The following is a 27007-nucleotide window of genomic DNA, read 5'->3' as shown; positions in this document are numbered from 1 at the left end:
TATTCTTTGCTGCCAGAATTACCTGTAAGACTGGTGGCCTTATATAGGTGGCCCAGCATTTTCAACTCCTAAGGCCTGGGTCAGATGACCCAAGTGGGGCTCAAAGACCTGAATTAATAGAAAAAAATATATATATATAAATATATATATATATATATATATATATATATATATGTATGTATGTATATTGTAAAACATTCACTGCTGACACAGATATAAGTGATATCATATGATATTTGTCTTTTCACATTGACTTATTTCCCTCAGCATGATACATAATGATGGGGCAACTTAAGAGTTGGAAAATTTTAGTTTTAATTAATAGCTAATTAGCTTAGAAATTAATGCATGTAAAAGGTATTGTTTCAGGAAATGAACATGTGAACCACCTGGAGTCCAGGAGGCCATAAGCAATTTTATCTTAGTGCCCCAGAGGGCTGCAAGCAACCAAGAAGGTATCTGACCTTACTGCTGTGGCTCAGTGGACTGAGCGTCGGCCTGCGAGCCAGGTGTCGCTGGTTCAATTCCCAGTCAGGGCAAATAACTAGGTTGCATATCAGGTCCCCAGTTGGGGGCGCAAGTGAGAGGCAACCACACAGTGATATTTCTCTCCCTCTCTTTCTCCTTTCCCCTCTCTCTAAAAATAAATAAATAAAATTGTTAAAAAGAAAAAATAAAATCAAACAAATTTGACATAAAAAAAAAGGAAAAGAAGGTATCTGAGCCATTGTGCTCCAGGGAGAGACATCCTGCTGCACAGGACATAAAGAATCACCTATCAACAGGCGAATGGAGACTAGGGAGATTGCCTGACTGCAGTTTTTATTGCATTAATCTTTCCTATTTTGCCCTGGCTGGTTTAGCTCAGTGGATTGAGCGTCGGCCTGCGAGCTAAGTGTCGCTGGTTCGATCTTCCAGTCAGGGTACATCAGAGAAGGAAAACTCTGACTCCAAAAAACCTCCGCTGCCTTGCGGCATACCTCTTCAGGGGAAAGGCTAAGGGAGTAAACCCCGACAGAAAATCCGGAGCCGGAGTCCCTAAGGCGGTTTGACGTTGTAGTCAACACCGGCAACTCCTGCGGCGCACCTGAACCCAAGCTGTATCGACTCCGTCTTTCCCTTGGACCCTTCAGCTGCGAAGAGAGGGGGGGTCTGCTGCATGGGCAACAGCAGACCCTCCATATTACCCTGCCCAGGCTCTGTAGCTTCAGCGTCATCGCAAGATGTCGATTCAACACGGGAGGAGACAGATACCATGTCACTCCCGAGTCGGACTGCACAGCCATTCTTGGCGGTGCAGATAGACTCTGAAGAAGCTACACCATCGTCTCTCGAGACGGACGGCTGCCGACGGAATCTTTCCTATTAACCCCAAACCTTTATCTACATCCCTCCCACCCCACCCCACCCAATTTCAAACCTTTTACCTACAGCTTTTCTCATAAAAACAGCTGGCTTAAAATGAAATGCAAGAGGGTCTTTTAGGATACATATCCTGCCATCTTCATAAGATTGTTGGCCATCTAAATAAAGCGCCCATAAGGATTCAATACCTGTCACCAATACCTGGTGACAGCCTGAACGCTGACTTTTCCAGTTTCGATACCAGCATATTTAACCCTGGAAAAGACACTTTGGAGGCAAAGTGCATTGAAGTTCAAGCCACTCTCCAGGCAGGTCCACAGGGTGGTACTCATTTCCTTGCTAATTGCCAGTGCCCTCTCGTGGCCTCTTGTCAGTCCCTGGCCGTGTTCAGAATCTATCGCCTGCACCTCACACACCCCTAGCTGGATCCTGCCCTCACTGTCGTGGCGGTGAGCAAAAGCTCTCACTCCGGCCATCCGTTCAGGTGAGATGCATGATCAGTTTCTCACAGATCAAGCTCCTCCCCAGGCAGGTCCACAAGGTGGCACTCATTCTCTTCCTCACACATTCTATGGGAAAGATCTTACCTAAAATTTAATCGTTGGACAGTCACCAAGATACTAATTTTGAGGAAAAAATCTTACAAATTTTAGTAATAATTATGCGCATACATCAAAAGCAATGACCAAAGTGGGTCTATAACCGAGGCGATCCAGCGCAAACCATGACATTGAGTCCTCCCCTCTCCTGTTAGGTTCCTCATCTCAGGGCAGCCCTGGGCCTTTCCAAGGGCCCTCCGACCTCCGCCCCGCCCCCACCCTCATTATAGAACCACTCAGCTCAGGCTCATTGACTGTATGCGCAGTCTCCTACAGAGGAAGAGACTGGAGAAACGGGGGTCACGACGTTTTTCCTAGTTTGGGTTTTCCCGGTCGAAACTTGATTTTCCAAGTCCTCATTCCTGAGCCGGAAAAGGCTGAGGGTCACTGCAGACGTTGAAGTCCCTGCTGCAGCGCCTCCAGCAGCGGTGAGTCCGGGGTCCTTGTGAGACCCTGACGCATGGACGCTCTGCGTTCGTTTGCGCCCCTCCCCAGCTACACTCCCTCCGCTCCCTACTCCCACCCCATTTTCACCCCCAACCGCTGGCCTTCTCTCTCTGGGCTCAAAGCCCGAATTGCACCATGGCCTGGGGATCTGCAGTCCCTCCCACGGGAGACCTCCCCCTCCTCCATTTAATAAGAGACCGAAACTTTCCGTGGGGTGGGACCTAGGGAAGTACCCGGTGTCCCCAGAAGAGGCGACCTGCCCCCCGCGGGAGGGCCTTTGTGGAGGCGGTGAGGGCGAGGGGCCCGCGGGACGGCGGCGGGACGAGGCTGTGAGGGGATCCGGACACGGGGTGAGGGAGACGGGCCGTGAGAGGGAGGAGAGGCCGGTGAGGGGCCGTGGGAGACGGCAACGCCGGGAGTGGGGGAGGGACTGGGCAGCGCCGTGGGAGGGAGGGGTCACTGGGGGGGGCAGCCGGGGAGGAGGGCGGGAGAGATGCCCGGAGGACGGAGGGGCCCCGGGGAGACGCAGGGAGCTGAAGGGGCGGGGGCCTGTGCGCAGACGTGGGGGCGGCACAGGGCGAGGCGCTCAGACGGAGGGAGGGGTTCTGAGGGGATTGGGGGCGCGAGAGCAGGGGCGGGAACGGGGTTTAGGGTCACGGGTCAACACCGCTGAGGGTCAGCTAGCTTCGGGGGGCGGTGACGGGAAGACTCTCAGGGGCCACAGAGGGGACACAGGCGGGGGCGGGAGGGACGGAGACGTTTATGGAGATGGGAGCAATGAGGAAGATCAGGGAGAAAGAGCAAGTGAAGGTGAAACATGGTTCAGCTGTTTCATCGAACAGGTAGGTGTCCGGACAGGAACAGAGAAAAGGGGAGAAAGAGCAGGGCACTGGGAAGGGGAAACAAAGGTAACAACTAAAGTGCAGAGAAAGAGGGAAGAAACAGAAACACATCCATATACAGAAATACGAGGTAACAGAAAGAAGGGGAACCCAGAGGTGGATGATTAAGTTGCAACATATCAGCTTATGGTTTATCATCTATCAGTATTTAACATTTGCTGAATTGTTCCTCTTAAATACATTTGAATGAGAATTACAAATCTTCAATTTATAAGGCTTGTGAATTTTATAACTATGTGTCCAACTGCAAACCTCATTCACTCAGAGGGAAGCCCCTTGTCTGCCAGTCATGGATCCGTTCTTATTTCCTGGGATGGCAAGAGGGAGGTAACCTGGAACAGAAGTAACAGAGTTGGTTACCACATGATGATTTCCTAAGATTAGTAAAACCATTGGATCTTTTTTTCCCCCTCTCTGTTTTATTTACTTTTTCCTTCTACCTCTCCCATTGCATTTTTTTAAAATATTGAGATAAACCTTAGTCTGTTGAGTAAGTTTTCTGTAAATAGTCATTAACTTTGAAAATAAGCATTGCTGCCCTGGCTGCTGTGGCTCAGTGGATTGAGCGCCAGACTGTGAACCAAAGGGTCATAGGGTGGATTGTCAATCAGGGCACATCCCAGGTTGTTGGACATGTCCCAGTTGGGGTTGTGCAAGAGGCAACTACACATTGATGTTTTCTCCCCCCTCTCCCTCACTTCCCTTCTCTCTAAAAATAAATAAATCTGATCTTAAAAAAATAAAGTATGCATTGCTGATAATCTATGTTTTAAAAGATTTTATATATTATTTTCTTTTCAAGGCACAAAATGGGTGGAGAGAGGGAGAGAAACATCAAAGTGAGACTTCCGGCCAAGATAGAGGCCTAGACTGACACGCTCCATCTCCCTTCACAACTAAGAAAGAATACAACTACCGCAAAACCAGAAATAACCAGAAGTTCCAGAAAATAAAGCTACATGGAAGTCCAATGTATGAAGTTATAAAGAAGTGGTGCTCATCCAGACGGGTAGGAGGGGCGAAGATGGGGCGGAGAGGTCAAGCTGTGCTGGGGGCGGCAGCTACGGTGACGGCGGCAGGACAGGGATAAGCACAGACACCTGTATTTAAGGGGAGGTGAGAAGCACCTGAGGAGCACCTCTGGCTCCAGACCAGACCTGTCATCTTGCGATTCCAATGCCGGGGAAGGCCGACCCCATTGTTTCAGACTGTGAGGGCCAGAGGACATGGGAACAGAGGAGGAGGCTTCCTGTTTCTCAGTGGAGAGTGAACGACAGGAATCGATCTTGGACCCCCGCCCCCACACAAGCACCGCAGTGTGGTGGGAAGATCGCCTGGTACTGACCAGTGCACGGGGCCCTGCCCCCTATAGCGTAGGGTATGGGGAACATAATGAGGGGAGGTCAGCGGGGAGCAGGAAGCGGGGAAAGGGAGGGAGATGGTACAGGAATTAAGCATAGTAGGAGGGAGTGGAGTAGACAGGAAGAAGTTGAGAAGAACTATATGCACAACCAATGGGCATGGACTAAGGCGGGTGAACAACTGGGGGGAGGGGGGTCACTGGGGGGAGGGGAATAAAGGGAAAAGAAATTGGGATAACTGTAACAGCACAGTCAATAAAGCATATTAAAAAAATAGAAGAAATAAACATCAATGTGTGAGGCAATATCAATTGGTTGCCTCTAGCACACCCCAAGTGGGGAACTGGCCCACAACACCTGCTTGTGCCCTGAACCAGAATCCAACAGGTGACCTTTCAGTTTGCAGAATGTTGCTAAAGCAACTGAGCCACAGTAATCAGGGCAAACTAATACTAATACTAGGCTATTTCACTCTTCACTCGATAAGAATGTCTATAATCTTACTGCAGTCAGAACATAGTTTCAAGGGTTCGTCTAATGTTCAGGAGCTTTTTCATTCCCGTTATGTGATTTGTTGAATCAGTGAGTGTGAGCCACAGAGCAGCTGTTCCCCTCAAGTCCATCTTGTCCATTCTCTGAAATATTGAAAGAAGCACTGGATTGACCTGAAATGTGGGTCCCAGAAAGCCCATTACTTCATTGTATAATTCGATGGACATGTTTTCATAGCATATTTTTTAAACTTTCAGCATCTAAGTTGCATTTAAGATTTTATGTTTCTAAAATAAGTCTGTAATTTCCTGAAAATAAAAAATTCTGCCTATGGAGTCTGTCCTTTTAGAAGTTTCTGCCCAAAGTCCTCACATTACCTAGAGGTCTGAGGTCTTCTGGGTCTGATATGTGTGTCCCAGTGCTACAGAAAACCACTCTGGGGGAGTAACTCAGGCACCAGGTGGGAACTAGATAAAGATGCCATTTCATGGTGTACTTCCATGAACATTTTTCTTGACCCTTTCCTACTTGCCTCTTCCCCACTTTCCCTCTGAAAATCACCATTATGTGTTTTGTGTCTGTGAGAGGTTTCTTTTCGGCCAGATTTCTTATGTACATTTCAAACCAATAAGTGTAATAGAAACCAGTATTTAGTTTTTAACTCTGAGTTGTCCATTGTATGAAGAATTATTAACATTTTTGAATCAGAAAAGCTCTGATTTTTTTTCTCTTTAAATGCATTTATGAAATCCAACAGCATATTTCTTGCATCACTCTTCTTTTCTAGAGATTCTTGGGCATTTTTTACACATTGGTACATCACTACATATATACTTAACCCCCCCTTTCTATAGCGCTTCTAGGACATCCCGATATACCCCTAAACAAACCATACTAACCAGCCCTGCTGATGGTACACAGCCTACTCCCCGTCTCTAATTCAGGACTGAATAGACACCCCTTCCCAGAAGGATCCTGTCAAAGGAGTGTGTTTCTAAGTTCTGTGCCACTGCCATATGCAGAGACGTGGTAAGAATGCTTATTTCCTGATGTGAACAATAAAAACAGAGTAGCACTACGTTTCACATTTTCAATAGAATTTGTGATACCATTAATTTTTTAAAAGATTTTCCTTTTTTTAGAGAGAGAAGGGAAATGAGGGAGAGCGAGGAGAGAAATGTCATGATGTGAGAAAGCCTATCACACATTGAAGTTTCTCTATCTGTCTTCCTCCCTCGCACCTCTAAAAATAAGTAAAATCTTTAAAAATAATTTTAATAAGAAATCTGCAAGTTAATATTTACTATTCTCTGCTGTAGAGCTGCTGAAGGTGGTCTTGGCAGGTGTGGGATCAATCACAAACTAAATGTACATGCTACAGAAATATCTAAAAGGTTATTTCCAATAAAGGTCATCTTTCTCTTTTCCTTAGGAGTTTTAAAACTTTTAAAATGTTTTTTACCGTAATATTTTAGTGAGGTTTTATTATTTTAAATAAATAATATACTCAACTACTTTGAAACTTTGGAAGGTAAATTGCTCTTGAGCAAAAATACAAAACAATGATTCCGCATCCATCTCTACCTCATTTCACAGGAACGAGCTCACTTAATCTGAACTCTGCTCACTGCACACGGTCTCGTCATTTCTCTATAGATGAAATCTTCCACAAGGAAACATACTGCAGCATAGATGTGAGTACCAGATATAACAAAAATTATTGTCTTTAGAGAGGGAGATAAACTTACTGGATACTTGATAATTTAATTTAGTTAAGGCTTTCATTACAGAGAATAAGCCTTAAGTAAATGGTGCAAAATGAGTGATTCTTGAGGTAAAAATAAGTCTGAATATATCCTTGAGGTTTACGTTTTACAGGCTTAGTTTTTCATATGTGATAGCATTCAGAAATAGGACACCAAAGAAGAAAAATAGGTTAACATTTTAAAATGAAATGGAAGCTTTGTAGTTACTACCCTAAGGGACGTATAATGAATCTGAAGTTGCATTATATTTGGATACGATTGAAGTATCGTATGATGTGAAGAACTTTGTCTCAATGGTACTTCAAACTATTTTCTTCCAAGTATGGTACAGAACAGCATTTATTTTAATGTAATTGACACAACTTTTAAAACCTCATTTTCTTTCTAAAAGCAATGCATATTGTCCTAAATAATCAGTTTTTGTACTTGTCGTGTCCCTATTAATACTTTGAAAGAGCCTTGTTCAGTCATGGCCTCCTGGCGAGCATGGACTAAAAATGGAAATGCTGCTATCAGTGTGTGGTGGTGTATTCTACCCAAGTATAGCTGTGTATTTCACACCCTAGTTCTTCAAGGTTACACAGATCATTGCAGAAGTTGTTTAATTAAACTGTTTCCCTTAATTCTAATAGCAGAAACGTTTCTGGATCCAACACCGTCCCCACATCCAGGTCTCAGAGATCCCAGTTCCTACAGAGTTGCTTCATTCTCACCAGCAGGAGGTGCTTGCACTCATTGGCAAAAATAGCTTTTGATTTTAAACTCTTCAAAGGTATTAAGTAACAACTTACTTTCTAACATAAGGGTCTCCCATAAATATTTGCTTTTACCTTAAAGCTGTTCAACATAGCAACTTAAATTGGATAGGAAGCAGCGCTTCTCCACAAAAACCTCATAGGAACATATCTTTCAAAAATTTGTTGCTTTTGCTGCTGTTTCTGAGCGGGCTGAGCTTTATCCTGCAAATGAAATGAATCCAGTTCAATGGGCAAATAGCAAGCAATTATTCTCATCAATTCAGCGTCTACCTCAAAACTACAAGTAAGCTGAGGCCTGCCTCTCTTCTCTGAGAGCCAGACTCAGCTGTGCTATAATACATGACTGTACTGAGATAATTGAACTTTTACTGTCTCAGCATTGATTTACAGGACCTTCCTCTAGAAGAGGGAGATGAGTCTATATGCAGATGGAAGCAATTATATGGACAAAGGAAACAGGCTGAATTTGCAGTTGTGACTCTTGAAGGAATAGTGGAGGCTAACCCTTGCTGCCAGGAACCTGTGCTCAGAAAGCTGAACATGTTGCCTTGACGAGGGCACTGAAATTGTCAAACAAAAAGTGAATGTGTATACTGCTTCGAGGTATGCTTTCCCAGTTTGGCCTACACATGGTTCCATCTGGCAGGAAAGAAGACTATTAACCTCCAATGAAAAGAAGATTAAGCATGCAGCAGAAAGTTTAAAATTAGTAGAGGCTATCCAGGTGCCTTTACTGGTGGCAGTCATGCACTACCCTGGACAGGAGAAAGAGACTGAAGTCGCTGTAGGAATCCATTTGGCAGATCAAGCAACGACGGAGGATGCTAAAGGAACATTTATACTCGTCGGCAGCCGTCCGTCTCGAGAGACGATGGTGTAGCTTCTTAAGAGTCTATCTGCACCGCCGAGAATGGCTGTGCAGTCCGACTCGGGAGTGACACGGTATCTGTCTCCTCCCGTGTTGTATCGACATCTTACGGTGACGCTGGAGTGTCCTCTCCAGTGAAGCTGAAGCTACAGAGCCTGGGCAGGGTGATACGGAGGATCTGCTGTTGCCCATGCAGCAGACCCCCCCTCTCTTCACAGCTGAAGGATCCAAGGGAAAGACGGAGTCAATACAGCTTGGTTTCAGGTGCGCCGCAGGAGTTGCCGGTCTTGACTACAACGTCAAACCGCCTTAGGGACTCCGGCTCCGGATTTTCTGTCGGGGTTTACTCCCTTAGCCTTTCCCCTGAAGAGGTATGCCGCAAGGCAGCGGAGGTTTTTTGGAGTCAGAGTTTTCCTTCTCTGATGTGCCCTGACTGGAAGATCGAACCAGCGACACTTAGCTCACAGGCCTACGCTCAATCCACTGAGCCAAACCAGCCAGGGGGACTCAAAGCAGTAGAAAATAATTATCAGCAAAGAACAAATGTAATTGAATCTTGAATTAGGAGGGTCAGTCTCTGAGTCAAAAGTAAAGCAAGGGAAAATATTAGCATACAAATCAGGAAAGAACATTCCATAGCTCATCATCAATGTCTCTAAGATGAAAGGGGGAAGATATTCAACCCAAACACAAGGACTCTGGGACTCTTCGAAGGGGAGCTAGAGATAGGTTTATCACCACACCCAGACGGAGCTAGGGAGAGCTGGAAACAGACCTCTCACGAAATTACCCTTAACCTTAGTTAATCACGTTAGATTGTAACCCCTGAGTACCCAGTAATGGAGAAAGGGGGAAGATGGGGGTGGGGGGCTACTCACTTTAGTATAAAATCAGTTTGGTTGGTCTGCTTCAGCGCCCATACCCCTGGCTGTGCTCGGCCCTGCATATCCGTGAATAAACAAATGCCTCGGTTAGTGCTGAAGTCCTGTGTCCCGGTGTTTTTATTGTGAGCATTTCTCAGACAAACGCCAGCTTTCTTGTTTCATACCAGCATATTTAAACCTAGAAAAGAAACTTCCGAGGCAAAGCCCACTGGAAGTTCAGGCCTTTCTAGGGGCAAGTCCACAAGGTGGCACTCATCACTTCCTCACTGTCACTGTACTTGCCTGGCCTCTTTTCAGGCCCAGAAACCCTCCCCGACAACACCCTCTTTTCCCTCCCAGCACCATTTTGTATAGATTGAGAGGGAGAAACCAGACGGAAGGTGACATTGTGTGGGAAAGATGTTACCTAGTAATCATTGGCGAGTCACCAAAATATTAATTTTGGAAAGAAATCTTACAAGTATTAGGAATAATTATGTGCACAAACCAAAAGCGATGACCAAGGAAAGTCTATAACTAAAGAAACCAAGGTGCAATGAAGCACAGATCACGCAACTGCGTCCCCCTCCCTACAGTCCCCATCTCTGCGCAAGCCGGGCCACACCCAGCAGCCCCGCCCCCACCTTCATTGCGGAAGCGCTCAGCCCAGGCTCATCCCCGTGCTGAGTGAGGAGCATGCGCAGTCTCACAGAGAAGAGAGTGGAGCAAGGAACGTCACGAGGTTCTTCCCAGTTTGGGTTTTTCCGGTCGAAACTTGATTTTTCAAGTCCTCATTCCTTAGTCACTACGGATGTTGAAGTCCCTGCAGCCGAGCGTCCTGCCCCGGTGAGTCCCGGGTCCTTGTGAGACCCTGATGCGTAGACCTAATTATTCGTTTGCGAATCCCTCCTCCCTCCGCCGCCTCCCTTGCCGCCTTGTCTCTCTCGCTCTAGGAGGTCGGTTGCTCCGGGACTGGGATCTGGGGTCCGCCCACCGGAGACCGTCCCCTCCCCTTCCCCCATTTAATAAGAAACCCGAAACCAAGAAAAGCACACTTTTCGTGGGGTGGGACCTAGGAGATAAGTACACCGTGTCCCCAGAAGAGGCGACCTGCCCCCATCCTCCCGCGGGAGGGCCTTTGTGGAGGCGGTGAGGGCGAGGGGCCCGCGGGACGGCGGCGGGACGAGGCTGTGAGGGGATCCGGGCACGGGGTGAGGGAGACGGGCCGTGAGAGGGAGGAGAGGCCGGTGAGGGGCCGTGGGAGACGGCGACGCCGGGGGTGGGGGAGGGACGGGGCAGCGCCGTGGGAGGGAGGGGTCACTGGGGGGGGCAGCCGGGGAGGAGGGCGGGAGAGATGCCGGGGAGACGCGGGGAGCTGACGGGGCGGGGGCCTGTGCGTAGACGTGGGGGTGGCACAGGGCAAGGCGCTCAGACGGAGGGAGGGGTTCTGAGAAGAGTTGGGGGCGCGACAGCGGGGGCGGGAACGGGGTTTGGGGTCACGGGTCAGAGGGACAAACAGCGCTGAAGTCACCGAGGTGGAGTGGGGGGGTGGTGGTGACGGGAAGACTCACAGCGGCCGCAGAGAGGACACAGGCGCGGGGTGGGGAGGGGAGGGACGCAGGTTGCATGGAGATGGGAGCGAAGCCATCAGATGAGGGAGTAGAGTAAGTGAAGGTGAAATAGGTTTCCGTCCTTTCACGAAACGGGTGTAGGGACGGGAACAGAGAAGAGGGGAGAACGGGCAGGGGAGAGGGAAGGGGAAATCCAGGAAAGAACAAAAGTGCAGAGAAACGGGGAAGAGACGGAAACGCATCCGTACACAGAAACACAGTAGTGGGAAGAAGGGGAACCCAAATGTGGATGAGTGAGGGGCTTCGGGATGTAGATGATTTAAGTCGTGAGATGTCACCATATGATTTTATAATCTGTCAATATGTAACATTTGCTGAATTGTTTCACTTAAATTCATTTGAATAAGAAATACAGATCTCCAGGCTTGTGAATTTTATAATTATTTGCTCTCAACTGTGACCCTCATTTACTCAAGGGGGCAGACTTGTTGCCCAGTCATGGCTCCTTCCCCATTTCCTTAAATGGCAAGAGGAAAGTAACCTGGAACTGACGTAGCTGAGTCTGTTACCACATAATGCTTTTTCCAGGAATATTAAAACCATTGGGTCTCCTCCACCCGCCCTTTTTTTTTTTTGTATTTCCTTTTTTTTCTAACTCTCACTTTGAATATATTTTTACAGAACATATTTAGATAAATCTTAGTCTTTTGAATAATTTTTCTGTAGTCATTAATCTCTCAAGCATTGATGATAAGTACGTTATAAAAGGTTTAATATATATTTATTTTTAATTTCAAGACAGGGAAAGGGAGGGAGAGGGAGGGAAACTTCAATGTGTAAGACAGTCATCAACCAGTTAGTTGCCTCTAGCACAACCCAAATTGTGGACACAGCCTGAAATCCATGCATGTGGCTGTATCTGGAATGGAACTTGTAACCTTTCAATTTGCAGGATGATGCTAAACCCACTGAGTCATACCAGTCAGGGAAAAACTTGGATTTAGGAAAAAGTTCCACATAGTTTTTCTTTTGAATATATTATTTCTAGTTTAAATTCTGAGCGCTGCATCCTTTCTACTGGTTATCCTATGTTGGAACATCCATTGGCACTTAGTAAATGATATCAGCCTATTTCACTGTGTACTTGGTAAGAATGTCTTAATCTTACTACAGTCCAAACGTAGTTTCAAGAGTTCATGTAATGTTCAGCAGGTTTTACCTTCCCTTTATGTGATTTGTTGAATCTGACTGTGAGCCACAGCCAGTGGTTCCTCTGAAGTCCCTCTTGTCCATTCTCTGAAAATATTGAAGGAAGCACTGGATTGACCTGAAACATGGGTCCCAGAAAGCCCATCATTTCATTCTGTAATTTTATGGACATGTTTTCATAGCTAATATTTTTAAAATTTTCATCATCAAAACTTGTATTTATCACTTTATATTTCTGAAATAAGTTTTTCTAATTTCCTAGAAAATAAGAATAATTTATGCCCATGGAGGCTGTCCTTTTAGAAGTTTCTGCCCAAAGTCTTCACAGTACCCAAAGCTCTGAGGAGTACTGGGTCTGATATGTGTGTCCTGGTGCTACAGAAAACCACTCTGGGGGAGTAACTCAGGCACCAGGAGGGAAGTAGATAAAGAAGCCATTTCATGGTCCCCACTGCAGATCAGCAGAATTATAACTTAGAGTGAGGCCCTCATTCCCTAGGGGTCTGCATGCTTATTAAAGCGAAACTGTTTCCGGTTCATATTAAATCACCTGAGAAGGTTTGAGAAAGGACATCAGCTATGTTATCCTCCACAGAGTTGGACAAGTGCTCTGGGTGGAGCATGCTTGTTTACTCAAGTGCTCTAGCTCATCTTAAGGTGAACCCAGGGATTCAAAGGAGGGCTTTGGGATGCATTTTTGTAATATCCTTATTTGTGGGTGTGCTTGTTGATAGTAGAGACAGAGCAAAAGAGAGAGAGACAAAAAAAAATTGGTGTGAAAGAAACATGTATGGGCACCTCCCATATGCACCCAGGGAGGGGTGGAGTCTGCAACCTAGGTAGGTATTCTGATGATGAATCAAACTCACAGTGTTTTGGTGTCCGGGATGATGCTGCAATCAACTGAGCCACTCAGCCAGCATGTCTTTTATTTTAATTATAAGAACATTTTCATTAAAATTCCACAGTTACCAGTGAGCTCAGGGAACATTAGAGTTGAAAGAAGGGCTCTAGTCAATTAGCAAAAAGAAAGGAGAAAGCTTATCTGTAGGGTGGAAGGGAAGGAGCAGGGAAAGAAAAGGTATGCTGGCATTCCTTGTAAGTTCAGGTGGGCATTTGGGTCAGGGGGGCTGCAGGGTGCTCTGCTGCTTGGGGTTCAGGAGAGCAGCACACGTTCTCAGTGCTCTATGAGTTTGTGGGCCTCTGTGAGGGGAGAGGGCACCTGAAAACAAGAACAAAAAACTACCATGTGGTTGTTGTGATGTAGGAGCTTACTGTTCCTGACTCTCCTCTGACAAAGGACGGAAGTGGTGACCTTTCCAGCATTTTCAGGTCCTGCTTGTCATTGTGCTGGAAGAGGAATCAGGGGCTGTGCAGAAACCTCTGAAGGTACAGTCTCAAATCCCAGAGTAATTCAGCGTATTATCGACTGTGAAAACAGCCCGGAGCGGGAGCAGGACCAGGGCTTCATGGCTGCTTCTCAGGTAAACGATGTGTCCTGGGTTAGAGGCTGTGTTTGCTTTTCTTCCGAACGTCAGTGGCTTAGAACCTGCAACCTGTATTTCTCTGCCTCCGGTATTCTTGCCTAGTAAAGTTGTTTTTATCTTCTTATTTTTTCCCTTTTTTCTTATGATTGCCAAGGTCAGCAGTTTACAAACTTCTCCCCTTTGTCCCAGAGCCTTCTCTGCGTTCTCTTTATCCAAGATCCCCAAGGCCATGAAGAATATCTGCCGTGAATTACTAGCTATTAAATACTGAAAACAACCTCTTTCTCTCATATCTACCTGGGAAGGCGCCCGTGTGCAACACCCCTGTTGGAATGGGCTCAGAGGCGCAGGTATTGGCGAAGAAGTAAGATGAAGCTTTTAGGTTCATGTAGCTGCAGCATCATCTTTGTAGACGCGGAGTAATAAATGCTCATTTTATTGGTCAGGATAGCTCAGCAAGTTCTGACAAGAGTAGATAGAAGAAACTAGCTCACTAGTTTGGTACAAATCTCTTGCTTGTGTGCATGTATGTATGTATGTATGTATTATTTTTAGAGACAGGAATGGAGAGACAGGGAGATAAACATAAATGTATGGTTGCCTCTCATGAGCCCCCAGCTAGGGACCTGGGTGGAGACCTGGCCTGCCACCCAGACATGTGCCCTGACTGGGAATCAAACCTGTGACCCTTTGTTTTGCAGACATGCGCTCCATTTACTAAGCCACACCAGCTAGGGCTTGTTTCTATCTAAATATACTTCAGTATTTTAGTTCAACACATGAGAGTCACATGTGCATTGAAATTTGCAAAATTAATATTTGTGAACATTTTCATGTGATTTCTTTCCTTTTTAAAAAGATTTAAAAATAGTATATATTGAGAGAGGGGTACAGAGGGAGAAAAACAAGGAGATTAACATTGATGTGCAAGAGAAATATGGATCAGTTGCCTCTGGCAGGGCTCCAACCAAAGACCTGGCCCGCATCCCTGACCTGTGCTCTGAAGGGGAATTGACCACTGACCTTTGGGTTGGCGGCCAGCGCTCAATCCCCTGCACCACACCAGCCTCAGCAAAGATTTCTTTTCTTATGTATTTTTTTTCTTTCAGTAATGTCACAGCAGTGATGACATCTTCTCTGTGCTTTGGTAACGTGATATTCACTGTTCCAGTGCATCTGATGTTTATTTAGCTGAGGTGGTCTCTCCACCAATAGTCAATAGTTTCTCATCATCATTAACCAGGGTTTAGCAGGGAATTTTTGATAGTTTTGGAAAAACCCATTACATTCCATTGGAAACAACCCTTAATTTCAGTTTGCTTTGGAAAATGAAGGCCCTACATTTATTTCCTAGAGATCATTGGCTTTTGATATGGAGGGTTTAATGAACCATGCCTTTTTCCACTAAATTTTCATTACATTTCACACTCTTGTTTCCAACATACTCTGTGTTATAACTCGTGTTAAGAAAGTTTACAAGAGTCATAATAATGAATATTGCATTATAAAATTTCTAACATATAACTCCACTTTAGAGTAAAAAAAATTTTTTTCAAGATTTTATTCTTTTTAGGGTTGGGGAGGAAAATCAGGCGAGATACATCGATGTGTGTGAGAAACATAAACTGGTTGCCTCTCTCCTGCTGCAGACTGGGGAACCTTGCCCAGAACCCAGGCGTGTGCCCTGGCTGGGAATCGAACCAGTAACCCTTCAGGTTGCATGCTGGCACTCAATCACCTGAGCCACACCAGGCAGGGCGATGCACAAAACTTTTCTAAAAAATAAAAGACTAATAAACACTAGTTACATTTTATTCTTTATCATTTTTTACATTTCTCCTTTTACTGTGTTCCTGAAACAAAAGATATACACAAGTAGATTCATAAGATTTACCAAATCACAGAAAAATCTTCATTTCATTAACATAAAAGTACAGTTTTCTATCACTTTTCATTTATATCTAGTTTCGATATGTGTATGTGTCCATGTGCATAAAATGTTAACAGTTGAGCTATTTAGTGTTCTTACTCTCTTAAAATGTTTTCATTCTCAATTATAGAAACTGCAATGAATGTTCGTGAGGTGTCTATGTGTATTTGCCTCTGTTTGTTGAAAAATATTAGATCAAGTTTGGAGTAAATCTGAAGGTCTATGTTTTAATCTGTATTTCAGAAAATATTCTAATAGGAAGAAAAATGTTGTTCTAAGCTTACCTTCACTAAATTTTCAAGTAATGTTTTAGCCAATATGTTTCTTATTCCTTGAGAAGTGCAGAAGTCCTTCAATTCAAAATCATGTATGAATTATTTTGTATTCCTTATTGTTCTATTCAGAAGTGTGTCATGTGGACCAGAGACAATGGTATCACTAGTAAAGTGTGAGCTTGTAAAAGATGTGGAAACACAAGCCCCATCCCAGAACTTCTGAATGAGAATATACATTTTTTAAAAACTGCAGTTCTTTGTTCATGCGTAATTGCTGAAATTCGTGTGGGAAATGCCAGGCTATTTTGCTGAGAAATGCAGAGTTTATGAAAAATGTCTATAAAAACATTATTCATAATTGCTGAAAATTTCACGACATTTAGTAAATACACTCTTCTTTTATAAGCAGTGTTGACACAATTTAGCAAAAAATTTATTGCGTTAAAAGTATTTTATTAACAATTATTTTAGAAAAAGAAATTTCTTCAATATGACTTTTGAAGTATAATATATGGCATAATATAAAAGCTGTGAATATAATTTGAAAATACACATAACAGCATGTATAACAAGTAAGAAGTATGCCAAGTATTGCATAAATTTTTGGGAAAAAAACTTCATAATGTGAAAAAATATGAACAGAAACGGCATTCACACTAGAGACATATATCAATAGATATCAATAGTAATAAACAGTTTGTAAACAAAACGCTAACGCTCTACCGTGAATCAATGAAAATGTGTATAAGCAAGTTTCTTTATCTTGCACACTGCATAGTTTTGATGATTATTGCAAAGATAAATGAAATTAAAAGGACTCTTTAAAATGTAAAAAAAATCATAACAATTAATATGTCAGTATTTGAACAAGCGTAAAAATTCTAAATTTGGATCAAAATGAGAAAAAGTTATATCAATATATAACCTGAGGTACAAAATACAGAACAAAACAAAATACAAATTACTTCATTGTTATTTATATTTATAGCCATCGAAAGAGTCAATGGGAACGACAGCACTTTTGGGAAAAGTTGTCAGCGTCACTCACAGCAACATTGGCACTCAAAGGGTTAAATTTGAAGAGGTACTTATATGTCCAATTCTCCATGATTTTCCTACTGATGAATATACACAATTTATCATGAATAATAAAAATACAACACTGACCAATGCATACGGCTATGTCTGTCCCTCATTTAAAAGGTTATTTTTATGGAAAAATCTCTGCAGTGGATTGTGGACAGGTGTCATTCTCATTTCTACTGTTAGAAAATACATTAGAGAATATTACGGGATCAAAATGATCTTACTGGATTATTCAGTGTAGTCTCCAAGGTTCAACACACTTCTAACACTGTTTTCATATTGGGTTACATTATTAACGCCTGGTGGCCACTTGGTAAAGGTGTTTTATTTTTCAGGGACCTTTTACACTCAGGGACGTGTCAGTAGATTTCTCTCAGCAGGAGTGGGAATGCCTGGACTCAGCTCAGCGAAAATTGTACATGGATGTGATGTTGGAGAACTACAGGAACCTGGCCTCCGTGGGTGAGGATGAGTCTTTTTTCAAACTTCCTACACCAGCTGCAGGGTGGGGTTTTCTTTATTAGTTTAATATCATTTGGGGACTTAGCCTTTCAGACTCTTACTCTCAAGGGAGACACTGGAGGTTATTAGTCTACCAGTCTTCTTACCTTAGCAAAAACTGCACTGTAAATGGCAGAATTTATATTAGAACTAATGTTTCTTTTATAAACAGGTCATGTTTTCCCTAAGCCAGCCCTGGTCGCTATTGTGGAGCAAATGAAGGAGCGCTGGGATGTTTGCAGAAAAAAACCAATATCTGGTCACTCAGGTAGGTGGGAATGGAACAGCAGATGACACAGGGAAGGGGCCTAAAGGTCACCCAGGACACCAGACTTAAAATGTGGTTTGTGAACTGTGCTTCAGTAAAAGGAGTCTGAAAAGTTGAGGTTGATTTCTGTTGCTGTCACAGAGGGCCAGCTGGTCTCCAACACGTCCATTCCTCCAGTGTCATCTTCCGACTCTGGTTCTACTCCAGTGACCTGTGTCATCCTATTAGCATTTGGGGCCAAAGACCTCATCTTCGACCATGAGGTCCGGAATGGTCAGGCTTTGCTACCATTGCATTGGGGACCTGGAAAAATCTGTGTTCATTGCTGAGAAATTAGAAATTCAGCCTTAGTTTTTTTAAGTTTTGTTTTTGTCTCATGGATGGAGTTTATGAAGAAAGTGGTTGAGGGCCTGGGATTTGTTTCAGGAACCCTGGGGTTCATGATTTCTGGTGTATAGTTTGTAATCCTATAGGCTTCAAACAGAACCCCAGGAAGTTTAAATTCAGTGACTTCATTGCTACCCTATACACCTCCCCCAAATGATACAATCCAGTTTTCTCTTGCCCTTCACAATGTCGTTTTGCTTTGTATGAACTGACATACGAAATCTCCAGTTTGTATACTCCAGTTTCTTTGTGTTAGAATTGTTTAAAGTATCTCCTTACCTTATAGAGTTCTTCAGTAAATTACTGCCATAGGCAGCCTTAGAACCACCATGTATGATGGTCTTTATTCTTAACCTGATTTCTTGATCACTATCGTTTTGTAATTCTATCTTGTTCAGTCCAATGATGCCCGGGACTGTGCCTGATGTGTTTTCACTTTCTGATTACACCTCGGTTAGATTTCTGCTTATGTTTTAAGAAGTGCTGAGACTACATGCCCGATTGTATGTTTTTGGTAAGAAGTGGGTCACACAATTATTAGGCACTTCTTTTTTAGCAAAGTGTTCAGTGGTGCCTTGGTTCTCACTGAGTCGGCCCCATGAGTGTGTTCCTTGTAGAAGTAGTAGGGTTGTAATGCGGCCTTGTCCTAATCTGTCCACTGGGTGCATTGGCACTGAATCTTCTCTTCAGGTGTAAGGTCAGCCCGGTTCCACCTGGCTATGTTACAGAGCGATATGCAGTTGCTCCTACTTGTGTTTGTCGTGGAGGAGCCCAGGAGAGGCCAAGATGTGATCCAAGGCCAGCTGCGGCCGGTGCCGTGCATGTGACCCCTTACTGTGTGATATGGAGCTTCCAGTTGCTGTTTGTTTCTGAGATTAAGGACAGTCTGAAGCATGAGACAGGAGAGGCCGTTTTTATGGAAAATCCACTGGACATAACTTGGGTGGGATATCAAGTTGAGTGGGGCAAGGTCTAGGAAATCAGTAGAACATGGCTACAGTGTTATCCAGGAAGACAGGGACTCATGTATGGCACCTGCCTGTGGCTCTGTGGTGGGGAGGGCTCAGCAAGGGAATAATGGCCTGTGCCAGGACTGCTGTGTGGGAGAAAACTGCCCTTCCAGCCTTTGTCCTGAGGCCAGACAATTCAGTTCCCCTGCATATGTCCCTGGGGCCTGTTAAGCTGCTGTCCTAAGGCTGGAGTTCAGAGCGAGGGAGTCCCAGTAAGTCTGTGTGCGACCGTTTCAGAGGAAGACATGGATTCCAGCACCCCTCATTCTCACTTAGCCACAATTCCCACCAGTGTTCTGGTGTGTTACCTTTTTATGATAGGTTCCTCAAGTTCAGTTGATTGCATTTTTGTTTTTATTGATGTCTTAAGAATATAAATGATAGTTTTTCCCTCAGTAAACTAAAGACATTGTGGGACTTACTAATACGTATCAGTATTTTGTCAGTTGTCATCAAAATTATGGTGTACATTTGTGTGGTTTTTACCCAACTTTGTTCATGACTCACCTTGTTTCTTTCTGTGCTTTGTTAATGGTCCAGCGTGTTTCAGAAATAGTGTTATTTTATCTCTTTTCATTTTTGAATTCATGTTCTGTTTATGTGAGTAAAAACTTCTAGGCTTGGCTAGTGTTGCTCAGTGGATTGAGCACTGGCCTGCAAACCAAAGGGTCGCAGGTTTGATTCCCAGTTAGGGCACATGCCTGGGTTGAGGACCATGGCCCCAGATGGGGGAACCTGAGAGGCAACCTTGCATTGATGTTTCTCTCCCTCTTTCCCTCTCCCTTCCCCTCTCTCTAAAAATAAATAACTAATATCTTTTAAAAAATAAAAATAAGTAAATAAATTGTTTTTAAAACTTTTCTAAGTTGAATTATATTTTTACAAAATCAAAACTATATTACATAATATTTTTATTTTATTTTTAAGTGTATTTTATTGAGTATGCTATTACAGTTGTCCAAATTTAATTTTCCTTTGCTCAGTTCCACCTAGTAGCTCCCTTCCCTCTAGCAATCCTACCTCCCTTAGTTCATGTCCATAGGTCATGCATATAAGTTCTTTGGGATCACCCTTTCTTGTGTTATCCTTAACTTCCACCTTTCTATTTTGTATCTACCAATTAGGCTTCTTAGTTCCTGCACCATTTGTCCACTTTCCCCCTTCCTGTTGATAACCCTCCAGCTGATCCCCATACCTATTATTCTATTTCTATTCTGGTTGTTTACTTAGTTTGTCTTTCATTTTCTTTTTTACATTCTGTTTTTGATAGTTGTGTTTGTTGTCATTTAAATGTTCATAGTTTTGATCTTTTTCTTAAGTAAGACCCTTTAATATTTCATATAATAAGGGCTTGGTGATGATGAACTCATTTCGCTTTACCTTGTCTCAGAAGCACTTTCTCTGCCCTTCCATTCTACATGATAGCTTTGCTGGAGAGAGCAATCTTGGTTATAAGTCCTTGCTTTTCATCACTTTGAATACTTCTTGCCAATCCCTTCTTGCCTGCAAAGTATCTTTTGAGAAATCAGCTGATAACCTTATAGGAATCCCCTTGTAGGTAACTCTTTCTTTTATCTTGCTGCTTTTGATTCTGTCTTTACCTTTAATTTTGACATTTTAATTATTATGTGTCTTGCTGTTGTCCTTTTTGGGTCTAGCTTATTTGGTATTCTCTGTGCTTCCTGCACTTGTGTGTCTATTTCCTTTGCCAAATTTGGCAAGTTGTTCTTCATTATTTTTTCCCATGAGTTTTCAATTTCTTGCTCTTCCCCTTGTCCTTCTGACACCCCTATGATTCAGATATTGGTATGTTTAAAATTGTCCCAGAGTTTCCTAAGCCTCTCCTCATTTTTTTTCAGTTCTTGTTTCCTCATTCTGTACTGGTTGACTGTTTTTTTCTTCCTTATGTTCCAAATCATTGATCTGAACCCCAGCTTCCTTCCCTTCACCCTTGGTTTTGTGTGGTTTTTCCTTCATTGTACTTAGATGAGCCTTCACTTCTTTCCTTCTGCATTTGCCGTACTCAAGCATTTCTGTCAAGTCTGTGAGCATCATTATCACGAGTGTTTTGTACTCTGTGTCTGTTAGGTTGGCTGTTGCCTCTTTGCTTATTTCTCCCACTGGAACCTTGATCCAGTCCCTCTTTTGTTCCATACTTCTCTGTCTCCTCAGCTTTACACTATCCTGTATTTGCCTCTGTATCTTAGGTAGAACAGTCGCACCTGTTACGTTTCAAGGAGCAGAGCCTTAGGTATTTGTCAGGATGGATGATCCATTTCCCTGCCTTGCAGTGCTGTATGTGCGGAAGGGGTCAGAGAGGGAACAATGTAGCCTTCTCAGCACTCTCCCTTTTTCTAGTCAGTTCACCCGCTTCCCATATGTGACCGATGCTCCTATAGCTTTGCCCTGGTGATGGTTCCCAGAGTGGGTGGGTTTGTACATTCTAGGACCGTGGATTCTTCTCAATAGACTCTTGAGAGACAGTTTCCTCCTCCTTTCCAATGCCCACTGGTTTTACAGCCAGAAGTAATGAGGTTTTATTTTCCTGGTAATGAAACTGTTAGCTTCGCAGTCTGGCCTGTGTCTGGAATCGTCCTCCAGGGTTCCCTCCCCGCTTTTATAATGTGTGACTGCTCTTTCCACTGGCCAGCTGTAGCGAGTGCCTTAACTATGGCAGCCACTTCTATAGCCACACTGTGTCTCTCTGTTTGGCTTCCCAGCTCTACTGCTCCTACCTGTTTCCATGAGTATTAGTTCTTTATATTTTTGTTTGTTGGACTTAGTTCGATTTTCTGGTAGTTCCCGTTTTTTTTGTTTTAAGGTGGATGTAATCCTTCTTATGGTTGTGGAAGGAGGCGAAGCATCTCTTCCTATGTCTCCATTTTGGCCGGAAGTCATGGCTGTCTTCCTGTGTTGTTTGGACAAATATTTATTCAGGTCCTCTGCCCATTCTTCAATCATATTGGTTTTTTAGTGTTAAGCTGTGTAAGTTTCTCATATGTTTTTCAATAGATAGCATTATTGGTGTATGTTCCCCTATTCAGCAGATTGGTTATTTTATTTGTTTTCTCGATGGTTTCCTTTGCTGTGCAAAAAAAACTTATTTTGTTGTAGTCTCATTTGTTTAAATGTTTTTTCTTGTTTGCCATGCCTACCGAAATATATCCAATTTTTTTTTAAGTGCATTTGCAGAGTTCATTGACTATCCTTTCTTGTCGTGGTTTCATGGTTTTAGGTCTTATAATGTAGTTTTCAGTCCATTGTGAATTTATTTTGGTACATGGCATATGAAATTGGTGGAGTTATATTATTTTGTGTGTATTGGTCCTATATTCATTGTACCATTTATTAAAGAATCTGTCTCACTCTCACTCCATTGTGTATTCCTGCCTTTTTTTATATTACTTATCCATATATCTTTGACCATGTAAAAATTTGTTACTTGTTTTATCATGTTTTGTAAAATTTCTTTATATATTCTGAATACTAAAGACATCAGATATATGCTTTGCTTCAATTTTCTTCTGTTCCACGGGTTGTGTTTTTCACCCCTGTATATTTCCCTTTATGTGCAGGAGTTTTCATACTTTATGTAATCCCATTGTCTATATTTTGCTTTTTCTTTTGATGTTATGAAAAACAATCTCATAACTGTTTTGTAGATGTTTTTTGGCGCTTGATATTGGTCTTCAGTCCTGTATTTCCTATGGTGTTTGATCCATTAGTCAACTCTTTTAACTATGCGCTACAATGCATTCACCATTTATTGACATGGTTTTAGCACTGTATGTCATGCAACACAGAAACACATATTTCGAAGATGCTTATGAAAAGCAGATTCATTGAACATGCTGCACCCTCCATCTCTCCAGAGTAGAAACGGAATTGGGAGTATTCTTAAAATACTGCCACTGTGTGTCATGAGATGAGCAATATGGTTACCAAATGTAAGGAACTGTTTCTTCCTTTGATTGAATTCTCATTTTACCTTTCTTGGTCTTGCTTTGAAGATTTAACATTTTTGAAGTGCTCAAAAATGTAATATACCCAGTAATTGTTTAACTTAAGTGTACGTTCTACCCGGATGCTGTGGCTCAGTGGATGAGCTTTGGCCTGCATACCAAGTATATCGCTGGTTCGATTCCCAGTCAGGGCACATGACTAGGTTGCATGTTAGGTCCCTAGTTGGGGGCACAAGTGAGAGGCAACCACACAGTGATGTTTCTCTCCCTCTCTTTCTCCTTTCTTTTCTCTCTCAAAATAAACAAACAAATATATTTTGTTTAAGTGTACATTCACTTGAGTGTCATTCTTCTGAACCTTAATTTTTTATCTTTCAGCCCTGTCATCGGAAGGCAACCAGGCCTTATTGCAAAAGCAAGGAATAGAAGATTTATTATCTGAAATAATACTGGTAAGATATCAAAGGTGTGCCTTTGATAATGTAATGAAAGGCTGATAAGAAAGTGTGCCACAAGAAAAAAGGATGTTAAAATCAGATAATTGTTCATGATAAAATCCTTATTATCTAAAGAGGTGAAAACTAACACATTTGGAGAGACTTTCACTTTAAGTCAGTCACATTTGCAGATCAGTGTGTTCCAAAATGTGAAGCCAGAAAACAATTTTGGAGGTGTATATATTTTTCTAAAAGCAGTCTGGAAAATTATCAACTCATATTTCATGCTGAATATCATCATTTGAATTGTCTAAAATGGAGAGTGGGATTAAACTTTCAGTAGTTTATAAAGTTTAGTGAATTGTAATCACATGTAAAATTTAAATATAATTGACTTGGCAATACCTTTATTAGAGGAATTATTATACTTCACTGAGAAGTAATGTTTTACTGCAATATATAAAATTTTTATTAACTTGGGTGTGATTTTTTCATTCAACTACCGAATTAATAGGTATCACACAAATGTTATTTGGGAATAAGTGTACATGTTTAATAAATTATAGGTGTCACTAAAGGCCTTTCTATCTTTAATGATTACCACCAGAGTACATGTAATGAAGACAGAAGTTATCAGTGCAGTGAAAACTGGAAAATTATTAACCACAAGTCAAATCGTAAAATATGTAAGAATACTCATCTTCAAGAGAACCATTATAAAAACGGAAAAGTGTTTGACCAAATGTCAAATCACAAAACTTACCAGGTTATTCCTATTGTGAAGAAGACAAACCAACAAATTAACTGTGTTAGATTATTTCAGGAATCTTCAAATAGTACTGAAGAAAAGAATATTCCAATCTTGAGGGAAGTTTCAACATCTTTACTGTGTGGGAAAGTGTTCAGTAAAATAGTTAATGAAAATGGAGTGAAGAAAATCTGTATTGGAGAAAAACAATGTATAGAATGTGGAAAAACATATCATTGGCTTCTAGATCTTACTCTACATCAGAAAATAGATACTGGACAGAAACCTTACATATGTAGAGAATGTGGCAAATCTTTTATTTGCTTCTCAGCTCTTACTATTCATGAGACTATTCATACTTCCGTGAAACCATATAAGTGTAGAGAATGTAGAAAAGCCTTTAGATTTTCCTCAACAGGTACTCAATATCAGAGAATTCATACTGGAAAGAAGCCTTATAAATGTACAGAATGTGGTAAAGCCTTTTGCAACTTATCAACCCTTACTAAACATCAGAGAATTCATACCGGAGAGAAGCCGTATGAATGTAGAGAATGTGGCAAAGCCTTTTGCCACTTATCAAACCTTATTCGACATCAGAAAATTCATACTGCGGAGAAGCCTTATAAATGTAGAGAATGTGGTAAAGCCTTTAGGGAGTCCTCAAAGCTTACTGAACACCAGTATATACATACTGGAGAGTCGCCGTATACATGTAGTGAATGTGGTAAAGCCTTTTCCTCCTCATCCGTGCTAAGACGCCATCAGAGAATTCATACTGGGGAGAAGCCTTATAAATGTAAAGAATGTGGTAAAGTTTTTCGCCAGTCCTCAACCCTTATTCGTCATGAGAAAATTCATACTGGAGAGAAGCCTTATAAATATACAGAATGTGGTAAAGCTTTCAGCCTGTCCTCAACACTTACGCAGCATCAGAAAGTGCATACTGGAGAGAAGCCTTATAAATGTAGAGAATGTGGCAAAGCTTTTAGACTGTTTTCCGCTCTTACTCAACATCAGACAGTTCATACCGGAGAGAAGCCGTATGAATGTAGAGAATGTGGTAAAGCCTTTTGCCACTTATCAACCCTTACTCGACATCAGAAAATTCATACTGGAGAGAAGCCTTATAAATGTAGAGAATGTGGCAAACCCTTTAGGGATTCCTCAAAGCTTATTCAACACCAGAATATACATACTGGAGAGAGGCCGTATACATGTAGAGAATGTGGCAAAGTTTTTAGACTGTTTTCTGCTCTTACTGAACATCAGAGAATTCATACTGGAGAGAAGTTGTACAAATGTAGCGAATGTGGTAAAGCCTTTTTCCAAACCTCAGTGCTTACTCAACATCAGAAAATTCATACTAGGGAGCCTTATAAATGTAAAGTATGTGGTAAAGCTTTTTACAAGTCCTCAGACCTTATTCGACATTGGAAAATTCATACTGGGGAGAAGCCTTATAAATGTAGAGAATGTGGTAAAGCCTTTAGGGAGTCCTCAAAGCTTACTCAACACCAGTATATACATACTGGAGAGTCGCCGTATACATGTAGTGAATGTGGTAAAGCCTTTTCCTGCTCATCTGTGCTAAGACGCCATCAGAAAATTCATACTGGGGAGAAGCCTTATAAATGTAAAGAATGTGGTAAAGTTTTTCACCAGTCCTCAACCCTTATTCAACATGAGAAAATTCATACTGGAGAGAAGCCTTATAAATGTACAGAATGTGGTAAAGCTTTCAGCCTGTCCTCAACACTTACGCTGCATCAGAAAGTGCATACTGGAGAGAAGCCTTATAAATGTAGAGAATGTGGCAGAACCTTTAGGGAGTCCTCAAAGCTTACTCAACACCAGAATATACATACTGGATAGAGACTGTATACATGTAGAGAATGTGGCAAAGCTTTTAGACTGTTTTCCGCTCTTACTCAACATCAGAGAATTCATACTGGATAGAAGTTGTACAAATGTAGTGAATGTGGTAAAGCCTTTTTCCGAATCTCAGTGCTTACTCAACATCAGAAAATTCATACTGGAGAATGTGGTAAAGCCTTTTTGCCAGTCCTCTACCCTTATTCAACATCCAAAACTTCATACTGGAGGGAAGCCTCGTAAGTGCAGAATGTCTCAAAGCCCTTTGGGATTCCTGAAAACTTGCTCAACTTCAGAAAATTCATAAAGGTGGAAGTTGATGTAGTGTAGGGAAAATGGCAGGCCTTTAGACAGGCCTCAGCCCTTATTTGACATCTCAGTAATCATACTTGAGAGATGTCTTGTAAATATGGACCCTGTGGCAAATCCTTAATTCACTCCTCGAAACTGATCCCACATCAGCTCCTCATACTGGGGAGAAACTTTATAAGTGTATCGTATGTAAGTGCCATGTTTTTTAATCATCAGTAGGTCTTAGGCACCAAGAGAGTATTCATTCTGGAGGAAAACTTTAAATGTAGCGAATGTGCCAACGTTTTACCTTGTGCTCAGAAGTTATTCAACATTAAAATTAATGCTGCAGGGAAACAGAAAATGAGAAGAATAAACTGTAAGCATTTTCAACCCTCACTCAATATCAGAGAATTTTTACTGAAGAGAAGTCTTGAAAATGTAACAAATTTGGTAAAGTTCTTCATCCTCTTTCATATCTCTGTCAATATCTCAAAATTGATACTGGAGAGAATGTAGCAAAAAAAAAAAATGTGGAACAGCTGTACC

General features: G+C 42.3%; 1 protein-coding gene across 1 annotated transcript; it reads left to right on the top strand.

Moving 5' to 3' along the window:
* Positions 1-13670: 13670 nt before the first annotated feature.
* LOC149995346 (uncharacterized) lies at positions 13671-26192 on the top strand. Its single transcript, XM_090259467.1, has 8 exons — positions 13671-13685; positions 17315-17441; positions 17653-17748; positions 23486-23559; positions 24152-24380; positions 24459-24472; positions 24809-25559; positions 25725-26192. Exons 1-8 carry the CDS (start codon positions 13671-13673, stop codon positions 26165-26167), a joined length of 1749 nt encoding a protein of 582 aa, XP_090115593.1. The 3' UTR covers positions 26168-26192.
* Positions 26193-27007: the final 815 nt, after the last annotated feature.

Source organism: Furipterus horrens, unplaced genomic scaffold, assembly GCF_987537825.1.
Source record: "Furipterus horrens unplaced genomic scaffold, mFurHor1.1.pri manual_scaffold_13, whole genome shotgun sequence".
Classification (NCBI taxonomy): domain Eukaryota; kingdom Metazoa; phylum Chordata; class Mammalia; order Chiroptera; family Furipteridae; genus Furipterus; species Furipterus horrens.
Note: the sequence above shows the minus strand (reverse complement) of the source record. Positions and strands in the feature narration are given on the sequence as shown.

What these genes read in the sequence shown, in the direction of transcription:
- LOC149995346 (XM_090259467.1), top strand. An exon ending in CAGGAACCTGGCCTCCGTGG is followed by an intron (nt 17,442 to 17,652) that starts GTGAGGATGAGT and finishes TTTTATAAACAG; the next exon opens with GTCATGTTTTCCCTAAGCCA. An exon ending in ACCAATATCTGGTCACTCAG is followed by an intron (nt 17,749 to 23,485) that starts GTAGGTGGGAAT and finishes TTTATCTTTCAG; the next exon opens with CCCTGTCATCGGAAGGCAAC.